This window comes from Marmota flaviventris, chromosome 5 (assembly GCF_047511675.1).
Source record: "Marmota flaviventris isolate mMarFla1 chromosome 5, mMarFla1.hap1, whole genome shotgun sequence".
Taxonomy (NCBI): domain Eukaryota; kingdom Metazoa; phylum Chordata; class Mammalia; order Rodentia; family Sciuridae; genus Marmota; species Marmota flaviventris.
In genome coordinates this window covers 94999051-95019718 of record NC_092502.1, presented here as the reverse complement: position 1 = coordinate 95019718, position 20668 = coordinate 94999051, and the positions used below count along the sequence as shown (strand labels likewise).

Genomic DNA, 20668 nt, shown 5'->3' with positions numbered 1-20668 from the left:
CAAAAAAATTGCAAAAGGAAGGCAAGCATAATGCTGCATGCCTATAATCCCAGATACTCAAGAGGCTGAGGCAGAAGAACTGCAAGTTAAAGGCCAGCCTGGACAACTTAGTTGAGACCCTGTCTCAGAATAAAAAGAGGGCTAGGATGTAGCTCAGTGGTAGAATGCTTGCCTAGCATATGTGGGGGGGGCTGAGGGTCAATACTTGGTACTGCAAACATACACACACACACACAAGAACATAGGAAGAATTCATTTAAAATAATACAGGCAAATTATTTAAAACAGTGCAGTATATACCTCAACCCTAATTTTAAGCATTTATCAGTTCTAAAACTTACTTAAATATTGAAGTAAAAAATACTAATTCTGGACAAATCAAAACTTATCTTTGAATGAAACTATTACCTGTTTCAAGTCCAAATTCCAGATAATTCTCTGTTACAATCAAAACTGCCATTGCTTTGACGAAGAAAAAAAATCCAAAGGTGACACAAACTGATCTTTCACCACCATCTTCTACTTTAAAATAGTGTGTAGTTAATGAAAATAGAACTTTGCTGCAGAAGGAAAAGTTCAGGAAAAACCACAAATAACTTTGCAGGAGCTATACACAACCATCTTTACAGGATGTGGACCCCAACAGAATTTGACTACAACATTCAGATTTGATATGCTTATGTAAAAGATGCCCTTTGGAAGAAGATTTTAAAAACAATGAAAATCTGAATGGTTTTCCAGGAAATTGAATATAAAAACAGGGCAAATCTAAATGAAGTGAAGTTTATAACTTTTTTTTTTTTTTTTTTTTGGTGTGGTGCTGGGGATTTAACCCAGGTACTTGTGCATGAGAGGCAAGTACTGAGCTATATCCTCAGTGCTACAACACTTTTAAATTAAGGGAAAGTATACTACAATTAAGTTGCAATTAGGGAATGCATTTCTCATTTAATTGACTCAAATTTCACTAAGAAGTTATTATAGGAATGTTTTATAATAGGTTCTCAGTGACATGAAAAGCCAGGGTAGACGTTATATTAGGGCACTGTCTTTATTGGGCTTGTTTACTGAACAGTTTACCTTTATAATTAAACACACAACACACCTTACAGAAATTATCTGTAACCACCCAACAATTTATAATTTGAGAATTACCAATAGCTACTGAAGATCTATCATATGAAAACATAAGTTTAAAAGAAACTGTCTCTAGAGAAAGCAAGTTCCAACTGAATATTCAAAAACAGCCCGAGTATCAACATGCATCTATTAAAACTACTGAAGACATCTGAACCCCACCCACAACAATTCACTTAGTCAGTATCAAATAAAAGCATGAGTCCAAGCTAGAACTAGTATCTCCCTTTTACCAAATTGTTCTCCATGAAAGCATAAACCAAGCAAACAAAATAAGGCATTTGAGAAACAAATCTAGAAAAGTAACTTTTTACATTAACATTATGTCAAGCACTGGAATGCTTGGCTGTAAGGTGTCCCCCAAAAGCTCATGTATGAGACAATGCAAAAAGATTCAGAGGAGAAATGAATTGTGAGAGTCTTAATCCAATTAGTGAATTAATCCCCTGATAAAGATTAACTGAATGGTAACTGAAGTGTTAGGATATGGTTGAAGGAGGTGGAAATTGGGACATGGCACTGGGGTATATATTTGTATTTGGCAAGTGGAGACCCTTTCTCTCTGCTTTCTGATCAACATGTGAGCTGCTTTCCTCTGCCACACTCTTCCACCATGATGTTCTGCCTCACCTGGAACCCGGAGGAATGGAGCCTGCCTTCTACAGACTAAGACCTCTGAAACCATGAGCCCTCAAATAAACTCTTCCTTCTCTACAATTGTTCTGGTAGGGTCTTTTAATCATAGCAGTGAAAAAGCTGACTAAAACACCTAGTATTTGCCATGTGCCAGGCATTACTAATTAACTCATTTATTCCACACATTAGCCATGCTATTATCCTTGCTTCACAGACAAAAACAAACAAATACACAAACCAAAAACAACACCATCAAAAACCCCTTTAAAATAAAAACCTGTGGCACAGGTTAAGTAAAAACTTCAAAGTCAAAACTAGATTAGAGGCAGTTGGGATTTAAACTAGGCAGTCTGAATCTCATCTGTGCACTTAACAATTGATTATACTGTCTCTACAAACTGTCACAGCACTTAACAATAGTTCAGAACCATGAAGTCTTTTCAAAATAGAACTGCCCTAGACAGAGTAAGCAGCTCAAAAATTCTCAGTATCAGTTTTTTCAAGGTATTGAGCATTAGGTAAGAGGAGGCTAACTTGTTTTTATAAAAAGGGATAAATTTTTAAGTCTTCTAAATCAGTAAAACCAGCAACCTCAGCAAAGTATAATAAGAATTTAAATAAGAATATGCAGCAAACTATAATAAGAGTAATATTTACACTCTAGTTTTTATTTTTCAATGCAGTATTTGGGGATACTTCCATGTGTTATTCCCGCCAAATTCCTTCTAAAATCACTAATATTGTACATATTTGTCAATCCCTCTATTTTAGTTAACAGTTAAATCATGTATAAGCAATAAACACCACAGAAGTTGTCCTGATTCTACGATATTAATCTTAACCTTAATTGATGAATTTATACAAAGTCAATTTCAATTAAAATGATTAACAGAGGTTTAAAAGAAGCACAATTAACTTCCAAGTCACAAAAAGAATGTGACTTTTAAAAAACTATTCTTCATGGAATCAATGCATACAACCTATTTTTGTCTACATTTCTACCTTAGTTTCTCAGTTTTTGCATTTACATTCTCACCTTAAAGGCAAACGCTGGTAGTCTACAGTAGCAGTAAAAAGATTTCCTAAAGGAAAAAGTTCAGAAGGTTATACATATTGAGGGACTAGGACCCTGATCATAATCCAGGGTCTCTAGCTAGGAGAGATACCTGTACAGGTAAGTCCTGTTCCACCATCAATAAAAAATCATCCTATTACCCTGCCTAACACATATTTCTGAGGCCCAGGGGGATAGCTCAGTGGTCTAGGATGTGCAAGATCCATGGATCAATCCCGAGCATTACACTTAAAAATAAACAGTTTGTAATAAAAATGCTTCCGATATCCAGATGAGTATGCTAGGAAAAAAAAAAAAAAAAGATTAAAAAGTATTTATCCAAACCATGCAAAATCTAAGCTCTTGGAATAGCTTTACTTTATCAAAGTAATAAACATATTATAGTTTAAATTTGCATTATGATTTATTTTAGTAATTTAATTAATAAAGAAAAACTACAAAATTAAGATTTCCCTAAACTAGATTTCTCACTTCTTACAGGAGAAAACAAAGTATACAGAGAAGAGTCTAGTATACAAGTAGTTTTTAAATTATGCAACTTTTAAATCATAGGCTATTTGTGATGAATAAGTGATCTTAGTTACTTAGTAAGAATAGAAGGTTAGGTAATAACATGAAAAAAGTAAAAGCAAATAACACAAAATAAAAGATGTGATTTTAAATAAATAGGACTATTAAAGCTTTCATTCATACAAATAATATATATTTAAAGTGAAGAATGTGAGTAGCAAATTTTTTGAAAAACAAGTTAGCAACAATTTTACAAGTCTAAAGTTTTATTTAACAACATTTAAGACAGAATCTAGGAAGCACAAAACACTGTTTAAGAGTGGTGATAAGATTTTAGAATTAGGATACGCACACTTTTCCCTCTACGTTACTCTGAATTCCAAATTCCTTACTTATTTACCTCTTTTCCAAAATAAACAAAACCAGTTTAACTCACAGCATCAAACACTATAGTCCATCTCTTTCTTGGCATTATAAAGAACTTATGTATTGGAAGACAAGAAAAGGGAAATAAGGTTAAAACACAGAATAAAGAAGTCCAAAACCACTACTGAACAGCTTTTGAGATATCACTACGATTATGTGTACTGCCTGAGGGCCTAAGCCCAGGTTTGAAAAAACACTGCTTCATTTTTATTGAAAATGGAAACTAGAATCTCTAAAAAGACAATTTCCAACTCTTCCACTTAAACTGAAAAATAAAATAACACCTTTGGCCAAAAGTGACATCAAATGACCAGAATGACCAAAGATTATATTTACTGTTAAACCCTAGAGTAATTAAATAAATCACAAAATATGTCAACACTGAAGGAAAAGAAAACAAAATAAGAACCTGACCCAGGCATGAAACATGATCTTGCCCTGATCACTAATCCTTCAACATCACCCCACTCCATAAATGTCTAAAATGTCACAATCCCTGCATCCTCAATTCATATTGGCTAGTTAAATCTTAAACTAAGTATTTATTGAGTTCCATATTAGAACAAAACCTCCCCACAACTCAGTGTAAAATACACATACGGTATTCTGAAATGAAATGCTATGATCTGGCCATTTCCATGCTTTCAACTTTTCATTCAATATTCCCCAAACCTCCACTTGTCAGGATAGTGTATTTACCATCTCCAGAATGTAACTGCAACACTGTCTTGGATAATAATTTCTCTCTCATCTGAATGGTCCTCTTCTCTCCCATCTACCTAATCATATAGACTCAACTGAACTCCACACCTTCCAAAGCTTAGCATTACCTCACCAGTCAAGACCAGTCTCTTACTCTTCGGAATTTATTATAGCATTTACTACTAAAATTCACTTGCCATATAATCATATAGTACCTTAAACTGTAGTGTGACCAATTTATAAATAAAGCATTTTCTAGATCTAGAGTGCCTGGCTGAATCCTGGTTCTACTCTTACTATGTGATCTTTCACATGAAAATTTATTAACCTCTCCATGTTTTCATTTATTCATTAGTAAAATGCAGACACTATATCCACCACCTGAGAGGGCTAGTTAAAAATTAAAGAGTTCTTTGTAGTTCTCAGCAACAATCTGATGTTTCCTAGATAAATGAATTAAATACTGAACTTCTAATACCAGAGAATATTGGAGTAAAAACAAGGACAGACAGATCAAATAATGATACAAGTCTCAGTTGCATTTAAATCTCTTTAAGTATATAATAGAAGGCCAAACAAAAACTTCCTAAAAAAGCTATTATTAGACTTAGAATATAAATTTGGCTTATTGTTTTTATAAGTCAGGAGAAATAACTAGAGTATGGTGTTCCATTTGAGTTTTTCACTGGTAACTATGGTAACTTTAAGATCATTTAATAGAAAATATCTATACTACCTAAGGCTGTATGTAACAAAGTTTCTTACTGGGCTGTTTAGCAAAGTAAATTAGGTAGCAAAGTAAATTAGGTACACATTTTTGCCTTTTTATGTACAAATATCTGATGTAAATAATAATATGATGATGCCAAAATTAAGCTTTTATACTTACAGACATGTACAACCAAAAAACACTAGTTAAAAACATGGCATTTTATTTATTTATTTATGGTTAAGCAATGAAAATAATAGTGGTCAAGTACCTTCCCTTTGAATGAACTTCTTACTTTTTTCCTCTCACTATTTACAGATTAATGTTTAAAGAATATTCAAGGCTATATATGGAAGACTATGGATGCAAATAGTCATTTTCTTTTAAGAAACTCGTTTTTTTTTTTCACCAGTTTTACCCCTTATTCTTAGCTGAAAGACCACCAACTTTACATGCTAAATTAGTTTACTTTCTGTTGCAAAATCTCAACCCTTGAAACCAAGAACATTAGAGGAAACATTTTTTTTTTCCTGACACAAGGCTGACACTTTTAAAGTTCTAATTTAGTATTAACATACTTTTTGCAGTTGGAAATAGTTCACATTTTATAGATGCCAATGCAATAATTCAAATGGAAAAAAAGATCAAGGGCAGGTAGAGAAACTTACTTAGGAGGAAATATTTTATTTATGATTAAGGTTAAGCTGAAGAGCTTTAAAGTGGTGAGCAGGCTTAATATTTAGTTCTAAAACGGCAATTTTTTTCTCACATCTAGAATAACATTTAATAACATTTATCAAGGTACTATTATGATTCAACTTAGTTTATACTCACATCGCTTTAAAGCCTCAATTCTCATTAAGAAAATATACCTCTATACCAAAAAATGCCCAAATCATTCAAAGATATTTATCAATGCTTTTCTGACAAGGAAAATTCAATAAGAAATACATTGTTGCCAATACACAAATATGATGGGTATTCTCTAATATTTTTTACAAATTTTTGAGTATGTTTTTATAATTGGTAATATTTCCACTTAGCCAAGAAATTTCATGTAAGTTTTTCAACTCTAAGAAGAAAGATTATATTCTTACTTTTATGAGCATTACCAATAAAAATAAAGTATGATTTTTTTTCCTATCAAATGGTTAAGCCTTTCACATTTACTGTTCCTGCAGAAAAGGCAACCAAAATACTTAATACCAGTAACACTTTGCATTCTACACGGCAAAACAACCTAGAAACTGTACCAAAAATCTATTATAGATGTATACTTACAGATACACAATAAAACTAAACAATAAGTACTTGATAGGCCCTTATGACTGAGTAAGTAAAATCCTTAAAAAAAATTCTGATCCTAAATTCCAATGTTAAAAATAAATAAAGCATTGATACTCTTTGACTAAAATTATTTTTTCATATTTTCTTAGGTAGGTTCAATTACCAATTAGAAAGAAGAAAAAAAATGTCATGCTTGTCTAAAATTTCATCCCATAATCACTAACCTCAACCTAACCAGATTATGGGGGGAAAATAGAGATATTTGAAAGCATAAAGCTTTATTTTGAAAACAAAACCAAATATATAAAAATAAAGCCCTATTAATTAAGCTTTTGCATTAAAGTGAAACAAAATATCTTTAAAATTTATTTCAGAAGAAAAATTATCACTTTAAGAGAAAAAAGAATTATAAATTAAAAAATAGAAATAAGCTCCTATCGTTTCTATTTAACTCTAAGTTTCTAATCAGAAGTCTGTATAATCTAGAAATCACATAAGATCTCCAAAAGTTTATAAAAGAAACAAACTTTTAGATAACATGCTATGCACAACTTCTCAAGAAAAAATAAGTACCTTAGCTCAGATTCAATAACTTTGACTCTGTCCTTCTTGACATCTTATCCAGTTTACTTCAGGGTTTAGAGTTTCATTTTCCTCATTAATTTAAAGCAGCACATTTTTAGACAGTAAGAATATAGTAATTTAGAACCTTTATGGAATTTGAAAATGGTGACTAAGTTGTGATAGCTTGCTGCAGATGTCTATTTTCAATAGCAAAAAAGGTAGCATTTAACTTACACATGCTTAATTTGCAAATTTACATATATAGAACTGAGTATTATCAGAAAACCCTACAATTTATTTTAATTTAAATCATTCACAGTTTTTATCTTTATGTAAAATTTGCATGTCTGGCATCCAAAGCAAATTAAAAATTTAAACACAGCCATAAAAACATACATAATAGGGTTTTGTACCTTAAAATCAACCACATTGTAAAATACAAGTGCTGTGGAAATGTGACTAATGATCCAGTTCTTTAGCCAAATATAATAGGACTACTGAGAAGCTTTATCATTCTTTATAGAATAACTTTCTTCTCAAATTCATGTAATTGACTCATTACTTTCTGTGCTACAGTTCATTCCTAAGAAAGTTTCTTAAAAAAAAAAAAAAAGATTCATACATTTTAGAGCATTTTTATTTTTAAAAGTTTTATGCCTACCACGGGATCTTTGGCTTTTTGCCATCATCATTTTTACCTTTTTACTCTTTTTTTTAAAATATTGTTTTAGTTGTAGAAGGACACAACGACTTTGGTTGTGTATTTTATGTGGTGCTGAGAATTGGACCCTGTATCTCATATATGCTAGGCGAACATTCTAGCACTGAGCCACAACCCCAGACCCCTTTTACTTTTCATTTATTCATAAATGAAACATGCTTCATACTCATAAAACTGGAAGATATTTTTCCAGTGACTCTTGACACCTCATGGGCCATCAGACAGGAAAGACAATTACTAGAACTGTTCCATCCTTACTGCAAGGCTTTCTTCACCCTGTATCTTCCTCCTACCTAGCAACTGGGCATAAATAGAATGGAAATGCACAGGCTTCTTCAAAAAAGGTTCTTAGAATTACAAATGAGAATGAAGAGAACTAGACTTAGTTTGGATTTAGGAGTGAGAGCGAAAATGTGATAGCTGAGATGAAGGTACAACTCAAGTTGAAGCACAAAGTAGAGCTGATCATGAGAGATGATGCAGTTTTAGGTTCCAGGATTCAGGGGTTAGAGTCACACATTAAAAAAGTCAATTCTCATTTTTTAGAACCTTCAAGATTCTATAGAAATTATCACTGCTGTCCTACATAAGTATGTAAAATAAAACCGAAGGGAAAAAACAAAATGACCATGGAAATAAAGCAATTTTCTTCCCAACTTTTGAATGAATTGATAAATTTTATGTGACTGACCTGGGTACCACCTTAACAAAAGATAATTCATCAGTAACAACTGCAGAGAATTTCTGAATCAATTGAAGAATGTGTGACTTTGGAATTCAGTAGAGCTATTATTCTATGTCATCAATGGCAACATGTGTTAGACTAATAAGTAGACATATAAAATAAAAAAACCAAGAGAAGCCACTCAGAGGTCATTTCTTCTGGATTTAGTTCATAGGGTGAAAACAAGATGACTAAGATAAAAGAGATTATAAACAGACCCCTCTTTGGTGTTAATATGGATAACTGGCACTTAATTTTGGTCTTTTCTATGCTGTGAAAGGGAGCAGGTTGTTTTCTCACATGCTACAGGTTTGAATGGAAAATCACATACCTACACATATACAGAATTCTACTTCCTTCTTCTTCCCTACCCATTCTGTGGAGATTTAAAGTTGGCAGAAAATAGCTTGAACTATAAGCTCTTCAGCACTTTCTTTCCCTTCTGGGATGAGTCACCAAGCTAAGAGACTCCAGCAGGGATGAGACTGTTTGGCACTTTTTGTGAGTGCAGTACTTAAAACTTAGCAGAGTCAGTTCAGTGCTGAAGACTGTTTAAGGACATTTGCTCTCACACTATTGGGCATTACTGAATGAAACAGAAAGCTGAAATTTATTCACAGAAACAATATGAATAGCTATTTACAAGTATATTTTAAAAAATTTGGTTAGGTAAGTATTAGGACTATATCTCACTAAAATTAAATTGTATATAAAAATATATATTTCTGGATATGTATAAACAATGAAGGCAATCAAGAAAAGGATATTCCATAATAAATAACATTTCAAAGAACATGAGAGCTCGAAGTATGAAAAAAGTAAGATTAGTCAGCTATGCTAATTATTAAAATGAAATGTTTTAGTGGGTTTTATATGACTTGATATGAAAAATGAGTATTCTGATTGAGTGGTATTATCACATTTTTAATGCTACAAAATTAAACAGGAATATTCTAAGTGAACATAATCTTTCAAAATACATATCTGAGGATGTTTCTCAACTGAAAAACATGATCATATTTCTACCTAGTATACTATATACCTGTGAAGATACTGCCTCTCAAGGCTGTGCTCTGGTCCTTCTACTCTACATTATAACTAAATCAATCCAAAAGAGTCAAGAAAGAACGAACACAATGAATTAAAATGTCAAATCATGTCATATATTTAAAATAGTATGTGCTTAAATAGTGTTAACAGTCTCTGGTTGAATATAAAAGACATAAGACACACATTCCTCTGCTTACTCCCAAAATCTGACTGAAGAAACCACATAGGAAAGTAAAAATCCTCAAGAATTAAAAATAAGTGACACAGGAAAAACAAAAAAAAAGATGTCAATAAAGTTTTAAAAGACAGGAAATGGTTGAAAAAGCAACAACTAATTTAGGTTTCAGCATTTTCTGGTATACTGGGTCTGCAAAGAGAGGAACCCATTAAGAAAGAAAGCAAATTCATTCATCAGAGGCCCTAGAAAAGCCAGGAATTAGAGACACCAGGTACTTCCAAATGTAGAGTTGTAGAGTGTTTGAAAACAGGAAGATTGTTTGAAAGCCTGTATTCATAGTAATTAAGACTTTCCAGATTTTCTGTCTTGCCTAATCACATAAATTACATGGTTGCTCTTCACCAACTCTGGCAGAATGTGTAAGGATTACTTTTTGAAGATAGTAAATCAGAGAAGATTGGCTTGGGATTACTATGTAAAAGTTAGGCTGACAATGAAGAGCTAGTAAGTTACATACATAGTGAATGTTGAGAAGTTGATCTATCAGTTCCCATAATATTAGTCATTGGTTTTATTTCACAGGTGGGAGAATAGACAAATTCTCTCTGGAGAAAATGAGAGCCCCAAATCTGCAAATACTGACAGTTAGAAATCCCCCCCTCAAGGTCTCCCTTAATCATCCACAAAAAGCTTCATTAATCAATAAACTCCAGCCAGTTGCACAAAACTTTCAATTTTGTAGTGCCTTCTTGAATGAATATCAACAGATATTCAAAGCTCACAGACATCTGAGAACAATCTCCATGATTAAAACAAAAAGGAGGAAAAATGCAATGTAAGGTGTAAATGAGAACTTAAAAAAGATTAATACATTGGAAGTAAAAAGATATTATACATCCACAACATGAGAATGCTATAAAAAGAAAAACACTAAAAAAAAAAAAAAGACTAAAAGACTTAGGGTTGGAATGTAGGAAGGGCCTGAGTTTAGTATCAGTAGCCCCTACCAAAAATAAACAAATTAATTAAATAAAAGACTTAATTTTAATTAATTATTATTTTTTAAAGTTCACAGTAAACAATTCAACAGGTAGGTAGGTACAAGGACAATACAACTGTAATCCCAGTTTCTGAGGAGGCTGAAAAAGGAGGATCCCAAGTTTGAGGCAAGCCTGGGAAATTAAATTCAGCAAGACCCTGTCTAAAAAATAAATAAATAAATAAATAAGGCTGGGAATATAGTTCAGTGAGATAGCACTTGCCTAGGCTATGCAAGGCCCTGGGTTCAATCCACAGTACCTTAAAAAAAAAAAAAAAAATCAAAATCAACAGAGGGATTGAATTATAAAAGTATAAGAAAATAATTGAGAAAATATAAAATAAAGATAAAAATTAAAGATCCATTCAAATAAGATAAATAACTTACTAATAAGAATTCCTGAAGAAAGAAAGCAGGATCTTACAAACAATAAAAATTATATAGCAGGGCTAGGATTGTGGCTCAGTGGCAGAGTACTCGTCTAGCATGTGTTGTGAGGCACTGGGTTCAATCCTCAGCACCAAATAAAAATAAATAAAGGTATTGTGTCCATCTACAATTAAAAAAAAATTTTTTTTAAAATCACATGATAAAGGAAACAATCAGGGGTTGGCGTTGTGACTCAGTGGTAGAGCTCTCCTAGCACGTGTGGGGCACTGGATTGGATCCTCAGTACCACATAAAAATAAAAATAAAATAAAAAACACAGGTATTGTGTCTAACTACAACTAAAACAAAATATTAAAAAAAAAAAAAAAAAACAATAATGTGAAGAGTGAACCCTCAGAGTGGGAGAACATCTTTACTACATGCATATCACAGCACTAATTTCTAGGATATATAAAGAACTCAAAAAATTCAACACCAAAAGAATAAATAAGCCAATCAATAAATGGGCTAAGGAAATGAACAGAAGATGATATACAATCAATCAACAAATACATGAAAATATTTTCAACTTCACTAATAATTACAGAAGTGCAAATCAAAAATACTCTAAGAGTCCATCTCACTCCAATCAGAATGGCAATTATCAAGAATACAAGCATGGGCTGGGGACGTGGCTCAAGCGGTAGCGTACTGCCTGGCATGCGTGCAGCCTGGGTTCGATCCTCAGCACCACATACAAATAAAGATGTTGTGTCTGCCGAAAACTAAAAGATAAATATTACAATTCTCTCTCTCTCTTAAAAAAAAAAAAAAAAGAATACAAGCAACAGTAAGTGTTGACAAGATGTGGGGGAAAAGGTACACTCATGCATTGCTGGTGGGAATGCAAATTGGTGCAATCACTCTGGAAAGCAGTATGGAGATTCCTCAAAAAACTTGGAATGGAACCACCATTTGACCTAGCTGTCCCACACCTCAGTATATACCCAAAGGACTTAAAAATCAGCATACTATAGTGACATAGCTACTTCAATGTTTATAGCAGCTCAATTCACAATAGATAAACTGTGGAATCAACCTAGATGACCTTCAATAGATGAAGGGATAAAGAAACTCTGGTATATACACACAATGAAATATTACTCAGCTTTAAAAGAGAATAAAATTATGACTTTTGCAGATAAATGAATGGAGCTGGAGAATATTATGCTGTAGTAAGTCAATCCCCCCCAAAACAAATGCTGAATGTTCTCCCTGATAAGTGGATGCTGTTCCATAATGGGCAGCGGGGGTAGGAGTGGGGGTGGGGGTGAGAATGGAGGAACTTTGATTGGGCAAAGGGAAGGGAGGGGACATGGGGGTAGAAAGATGGTGGAATGACATGGACATCATTACCCTAGGTACATGTATGACTGATTGCATGTATGGTGCAACTGTACATCATATACTACCAAAGAACTGAAAAGCTGTGCTCTATTTGTATACAGTAAACTGAAATGCATTCTGCTGTCATGTATAATCAACTAGAACAAATTAAAAAAATCACATGATAAAAATATCAGAGCAAGCATAACATTTACTTTTAGTCTGTTCTTAAACCACACCAAAATGACAAGAAATTTGTTTTCAAGTACTTAAAAAACAGTAAAATGTGGATACTAGAAAGCAAACAGGTAGTAGTAAATGACTTAAACACAATGAGGAACCTGAGTCAAAAAGTTAAGGGAAGTTTCTGATCTTATTGCAGAACTCCCAGAAAGGTGAAGGAACTGATGTGATGTTTGTAATTCTCTGTACTGGGGTGAAAGTGCCAGTTGTTGAATGTGTGTGTTGGGGGTAACAGTAGGTATTAAAAATAAGTACCACTGGGCACAGTGGTGAAGTGCTTGACTAACATGTACAGGGCCCTGGGTTCAATCCCCAGTACTAAGGCAGAAAAAGTACCTTAAAAAGTAACCAGTTTAATCCACCTCTATTATCTGAAACAAGTCTGAAGACTAAGGAAAGGTAAACAACTTATTTCACCATACACTCACAGTTTCTATTCTACTTTTTGTCTCGTAGTTAAATATAGAACTATAAGCATAGGTCAATTAAAGTTCTCTGAAAAAAGCCTTCAACAAGACAATAACCAAATTAAATAAACAAAAGTAAATTAGAGTAGAAAAATATTTGGTAGGAAGAAAACTTTACCAGAATCTATCACTATTATAAACAAACACAAGAAGATAATATAATCATAAAATGAGAAGGGTTTCATAAAGGAGGTAGAGAAATTAAACTAAGCTTAAAATTTAAAATTATGTCAGAAATTCAAAATGAATATAAGAATTCAGGTTAAGAAAATCTCCCAGAAAATAAAAAAATATAAAAATATTACACACACATGTATGTGTATATATACACATATGTATGTGTACACACATTCATATACACACATACAAACATACACATGCATACATACATCCATGGGAAATATGATGACAGCCTTAGAATACCAGTCTTAGAGGGATAATATCTAAACAATAAGCATTCTAACAAGATAAAAAAAATAATAATAAAGAAGAAATCACCAACAATTCAAGTCAATTTTCCAGAACTCAAGAGCCTGAGTTTCCAAATAGCTAAACTCCTAGCATAAGGATGAAAACAGACATTCAGTATGGCACAAAATTATCTCTTAACAGTCAAAGATATGAATTTCTAGACCTAAAGGGAAAATCCATAACTTAACATAATTAATGATAAAACTTCAAAATACCAAAAGCATAAAGAGAAAAAGTTCAGGAAGAGTACATAGTGGGAAAGAGAAAGTAAACAAGAAGAGCAAGAGAACATCCAATTTCTCACAACTTCAAAAACATCTGAGAAAAAATTATTTCCTTCCTTGCATTTTCTACTGAGCCAACTATCAGTCAAGTATAAGAAAAATAATTTCAGGCATACAACACTTCAAAAACAACTTACCACTTTTTCTAAGGATAGTATAAGAATGGCCTCTGCCAAAACTAAGGAAGAGGCAAGCATGGGATTCAGAAAGGGTACAGGAATTCTTAGGAAGACCCTGAAATGAAGTCTCAGTTGACCTATAAGTAGAGAACTTACATTCAATGGGAGGCTGAGGCAGGAGAATTCCAAGTTCGAGGGCAGCCTCAGCAAATTAGCAAAACCCTATCTCAAAATTTTTTTCCAATGAAGTATTCAAGGAAGGTAATAGTATACCAGAATGCTTAGCTATAAAAATAACATAGTAAAAAATTGATAACAAATTTAATAAATGCCTGGGAAGAATGGAAGAAAGGAGAAAGGTAAGCTAATATCTAAAATTAAAATAGTACCAATACCATATAATAGTTAAAACACCTGGAAGAAAATCCCTAAAAAAAAAAAAAAAGCTGTTTCTGTAAAATTAGACTTTGATAAGCAAGGAATCAATGAACTGGCATCTTTCCTCATATTTAACTTTCTAAAACTATTTACCTCTATTTCTCCGAAATTTTTTCAATTACATGAAGAATTCAACAAAGGAAAGTCCTCTAATCTGCAATTTCTTTTTTTTTTTAATAAGACACAGGATCTAATGATATTAACTGCAAAAGAAGTTTATAAATTAATATTAATGATGTTTTGAAGGATACATTGCAAAAGATAAAACCAGCAGGCACCATACTAAGCTGATATTCATTTCCTGTGTAGGCTTCATAAAACTGTAGTAGACTTCAGTTACTAGATATACAACTGTAGCAGCCACTGTGAAATCCACCAACCATTGGTATTCTGGAAAGTAATGCAATGCTGAAAAATAAAGGTTAAAAAAGATTTTCATTTAAAATTACATAGATTATGAGAATTTATCCATAATTAAAGTATGACTATTTATTGATTTGCAATATAAGTTTTGCAAACATAGGAATATAAAAATGGAAACAGACTCAAAATGTTAGCATCCAAAGTTAAAAATATAATAGCTTGGAAATTAAATAATTGGAATAAACCTGAAATGATTATCAAAATTACCTCAATTGTCATTAAAATATGATTACAAATGTGTTGGCATTTTCTTAGCTGAAATAACTATTTTTTTTCAGGTATCATAAGTCAAAAATTTTCTTTTTGAGGATATAGATAATATCTTAACTTCAATGAATAAAACTGGGTGTAGTATATAAAGATTTACATGTATGTTCACTTTTGTAATGTAAGAGTTAAAATTTTTACGATGATTAATCGCACTAATGAAGGACTAGTAATTGTTGCTACTGCAAATTAAAATAAACTGAAATGTTTGTTGATTTTATAAAAAACCATATCCCTCAACAATTTCATTCTTCAAAGCTTATTGTTAAAATTAACATTCTATAAAAGTAAATATAATTCTGTTGCTTTGCATCTAACTTAATTTAAACCTTTTATAAGGAAGTTTGTTTGCTTATTTTATTCTGGTTTACTTTCATCAGAGTATACTTCAAAATACCAACATTATTTTTTAAAAGGCCTCCTAAAATGTGGAAGTAAATCACATATATAAACATCAATTAATGTGTTTTTACTGGCACATAATAAAATAATCAACTTTATTTTGGAACAAACTTCTTGGTTGCAAAATGTAATCTAATTATACATAAAGATACGATGTCCTTACAGAAAAAATATTTTAAAAATAAAATACCACTCAAAGTGAGAGTTCTTAAAAGTATCAAAACAAACTAACCAAAACTAATATCATTTCTAAGTGATGACAGTAAATTTAAAAAATCCCAAGTCCTTTTACAAATCAGCAAATTTGTTATTTGTTATTTTAACACTCTCAATTTGCTTCAAGTTATTTAAACTGCTTTAGGATTTCTGTTTTGACTGATCTTGGTTTTGAACATTAGACTTCAAGATTTATCCTAAATGGTTGTTAAGATTCCTCCCTCAATTGCTCCCCACCGCCCCCGCCCCCAGTGAGTTAAAAAAAGAAATTACCAACATTCAGCCTTTTGAATAACTTTCTGAAAGGAGGACAGTAAAGTGAATGAAAAGATAAACAAATGTCTGTTGTTCAAAAAGTTTTCTAATTCTCCATGCCTGCTCACAAGCACACAGGCTTCTTCCATGGAACTCACTCATAGCAAACAGCCAGGTGACATTCACAAGTTCTAATGTTCTTTAAGGTTCTTATAATAGACAACTAGTACAAACTGAGATGGGCTTTCAAAATAGTTACTGAGATATTGATAACACATTCAATCGAAGTACAAGTTACATACATTTTTGGCTATATATTTAACCCAAGTGTTACAATTATATTCTTTTTGTACTCAATAATCCAATTACATATTTGCCTTTTAATATTGGAATCAAAAGTTCAGACAGAAAAACCCCATTTTTACTTAAATACACATATGCAGCATACATTCACAAATGATTACATAAATGTAAATCTAAAAAAAATCTCCCTTCTATTCTAGTTAATTGGAATATTTTTTCTATTGTATTATCATTTATTAATCATAACCAAGAACTTCAAGTTGATACTTATACTATTTTCACAAGACAGACAGCAACAGAAATTATCTTCATTTTGCAGACTGGGAAACTGAAGCAAAAACTATATCATGAGCAAAAACTGCTATCATTCTGTCCAAGACTTTGAGGCATATAAGTAGTAGAGATGAGACCACAATCCAGTTTTTCCTTTCTTAATTGACATTGTTCTCTTCTATGTTAAATATCTTCAACAGAATTTTTACATATAGGTAACATTAAGTGAATAATACATTTACTTCACAGAAAACAGTCTATATATAATAATCTATATATAATAAAACCAATTTTTACCCACCTTGCTACATGTTAAAGATCTAATTTTTTCCCATTAAAGTCCTAATTTGTAATTCCCAAAACACAATGTGCAAAAGGAAGTTTTCTTTTCACCATAGTAATATTTCTTTTAAAGTAATGAATTTTCTATTTAATGTATCAATATTAATATTAACAAACACATCAATAATACATTGTTTCATGAATTATGCTATAAAGTTAACTGGTAAACAAGAACTACCCTCAGAAAACATATACATCTGTTCATTTCTTCTCAGTTTAACCTGTGATAAACAGCTTCCATAGGTAAGTTTTCCTGGCACGCAGATTTCAACAGTCTGCCTATAGGACCTCTTTTCTTTTAGCACATCTTCCAGACGATTATTCATGCTTTGTAGTGCATGACACTTCTGAGACAAATGGAAAAGATGAACAACATCTGCTGTCTTTTTCTAGTTTCAGAAGTTCAATTTCCAGGCTTGACTAACAGATTTCAGCTCGAATATCTGTGATCTGTTGTAGTCTGGAGAATTTCTCAAAGCAATGACAATTTTCATGGATGTTTAACATCTCTTCAGTGACCAACTCTGAAGCCACAAAGTGGCCCAACAGTAGCTCTGGAGTTTGGCATGGAAGCCAGGTCCCAAAGGTTGGCAGCAACCATGGCTACTAATTGGCCTCCTAATTAGAATACTCTTGATATTAAATGATCAGTTGTTGAGCAGGATCATTTGCAACTAGTTCTCAAAACTCAAATACTGAACATGTTATGTGTTGTAGTCACATTATCTCGATTTCAATTGTTAAAGTTCATTATAATAGCCTACATTTGTGTGCTCTATTACATGCAGTATATAACCCTGCCTATAAATTTTTTAATTCTTGTCCTAATGAGCCTACACACACACACACACACACACACACACACACACACACACACACAGAATTACTTACCTCACAGAACTGTGAGGATGAGTTGATAAAAGTATTCAAGGTGCTTGATGTTCAAAAACTTAAAGATATTATTGAAGTTCAGTAGCAAATAATTATTCAATAAATAGTAGCTATTAGTAAAAATGATAAAAATTATACTAGCAATCAGGGAGAATATATTTATATTCTTGTATTTTTACATATCTATTTTTACATAATTTTACATAATACATTTTACATAATATCCTAGATATTACATATCTAGGATTGCAAGTTCAAAGCCAGCCTCAGCAACTTAGCAAGGTGCTAAGTAACTTAGTAAGACACTGTCTCAAAATAAAAACTAAAAAATAAAAAAGGCTGGGGTGTGGCTCAGTGGTTAAGAGCCCAGGGTTCAATCACCAGTATCAAAAAAAGAAAAAATTAAAATGTTTTAAATATTTTTATATGGAAAAAGAAAAAGAGGGGCTGGAGTTGTAGCTGAGTGGTTGAGTGCTTGCCTTGCATGTGTGAGACACTGGGTTTGATCCTCAGCACCACATAAAAAAATAAATAAATAAAACAAAGATATTGTGTCCACTTGTAACTAAAAAAAAAATAAAAAAGAAAAAGAGCATAGCAGATAACAGGTCTTAAAAGTCTAAATGATACTAGATAATTGATTTATATTGTTCTTCATTAACATTTTTGGGTTCCAGAACAGTTTATTTTCCATACACATAATTTATATAGGTGTAATACTCAACTTTCAAATATTTTGAAGGTACTTCAGATCACTAAAAAATTCTATATGAAAACTAGATAAATTTGTTATGCGTTTTTGAAGATGGTGTGATTTAACTCAGAATTGCATGATACTTTATACATTATCAAAAGTGGCTCTCAAACATGGTCAAACAAAAACAAAACCAAAAACCCCAAATGTAGAATACTTTTAAAAACACAAATTCCCAGAATCTATTCTAGATTCACTGAATATTCAAGGGTGGGAGTAGGGGATTTTTTTTTAAAGAGCTTCTCAAATGATTTTAATAAATAGTTGAGGTTTGAAAACCAGTGCTTTTTTTTTGCAGGGGAGGTTTACATGTTTGTGTGATACTGGGGACTGAACCCAAGGGTGCTTGTTCTACCACTGAGCTACATCTCCAGACCTTTTATTTATTTATTTTAAATATGAAATAAGGTCTTGCTTAAATTGTCCAGGATGGCCTCAAACTTGGTGATCCTTCTACATCAGCTTCCCAAGTATCTGATATTACAAGTGTGTGCCACCGCACCCTGAGAAAACTAGTTTTAAAAAATAATATCACCTTTCTCTTCTAGATTCAAATAATTTCTTATAAATTTTATTTTAAACTTTTATAGTCAATATACAATTACAGAAAAGTAAATGACTTACTCAGATATTCAATGTATCTATGAATCTTGTATAAGTAAAATTTCCTAATTCTTATTCCATTTATTGTTCTAAAACCACTTTTGTTTCTACTAAATGTCAGAATAAAACTGAATTATTGAAAATATAGTTAATTCAATACAAATATACTTTGCAAGTCACATTATGTAAGAAGTAGGCAAGTACAGGAAGCAAAGTAAGTTTAGAATTCAAGATTATAAAAACTGTGACCTCAACTTAATAAACAGAGACTGTGTGACAAACTTGTGTAAGTTAGCCTCTTTTGAAAAATGATCAAAACATTACTACAAATTTGGTGAACAGAAAAGGAAATTTAAATCAACTGAAGTCACTTGGAGCTTCTAAGTTTTTAGATTGTGCCTCATGTACTGAATGATCAGAAAAGCACGCGTGTACACACACATACGCACACACACACACACACACACACGCACACCAACTAGCCACAACAGATAAAATGAAAGTACTTTCACTACCATAATATAAAACTGAGATTTACAGAACATTTTACCAAAATTCCCTTACCTAAAGTATCCACTTCTGTAACTGACTTTGTTTCTAGATGAAGGTCAATATCCTTTGGAATGGTTAGTGGTTTATTTTCAATGTGACCATTATATTTCCTATAAAAATCAGACAGGTGACACAAAAAACAAGTTACCTACACTATTATGTAAGTGCTTGTATCAGACTAAATACAAATGAGATTTAAAATTTTGCAGTGAAAAAGAGCAAATTTTAAAATATTTCATCAGAATGGAGGTAAGATACTCGAAATTAGTTTTTGAAAGGGGGCTACAAAATGTGAATGTAAATTACCATGTGGATATATATAAATTGGCAGGGAAAAGAATTACCTAAATTAGACAGCAACAAAACTGTGGTTTCTAGTTTAGTATTTCACACCCATTTCTTCTATTTTCTCTTTTGTAGTTTTAAAGACCACCTAATATCTCCTTCTTTAGGCACAAGAATAAAAGCAAATGAAGACAAGTATACTTGTCTTTGAATCACACACAAAGAAATATGTCAGAGCTGAAGAAATATTAAAATTAATGTGTTTAAGAAAATCAGAAATATGAAGGCTACCTTGGAACTGTATCTACTAAAAATCACAAATGGAAGAAAATAATGATGTCATGTGCATTCATATCACTCCCAAATTGTTTTTAATTTTAATTTTCACATATTTTTATTGGTATATTATAATTATACATTAATAGTGGGATTTGTTGTTACATATATGTACACACACGATATAATAATATAATTTGGTCAATATCATTCCCCAGTATTTCCCCCTTCCTTCCCATCCTTTCTCCCTGTGGTCCCTTTCCTCTAATCTACTGGTCTCCCCTTTACTTC

General features: G+C 32.1%; 1 protein-coding gene across 7 annotated transcripts in view; it reads right to left on the bottom strand.

Annotated features, from left to right (window-relative positions):
* The window catches only part of Tmem161b (transmembrane protein 161B), a 64252-nt gene that overhangs the window by 10610 nt on the left and 32974 nt on the right, over positions 1-20668 (bottom strand). For 4 of the 7 annotated variants that reach the window (XM_027927604.2, XM_071612433.1, XM_071612432.1 and 1 more), the window contains 3 exons: positions 19829-19926; positions 14787-14943; positions 409-560 (listed from right to left, as the gene is read on the bottom strand). In XM_027927604.2, coding sequence (XP_027783405.1) covers positions 409-560; positions 14787-14943; positions 19829-19926 — 407 coding nt within the window. Of the gene's footprint in view, positions 1-408; positions 561-14786; positions 14944-19828; positions 19927-20668 lie in introns of those variants that run through there. The other 3 variants (XM_071612435.1, XM_071612434.1, XM_027927606.2) reach the window with 2 other exon arrangements.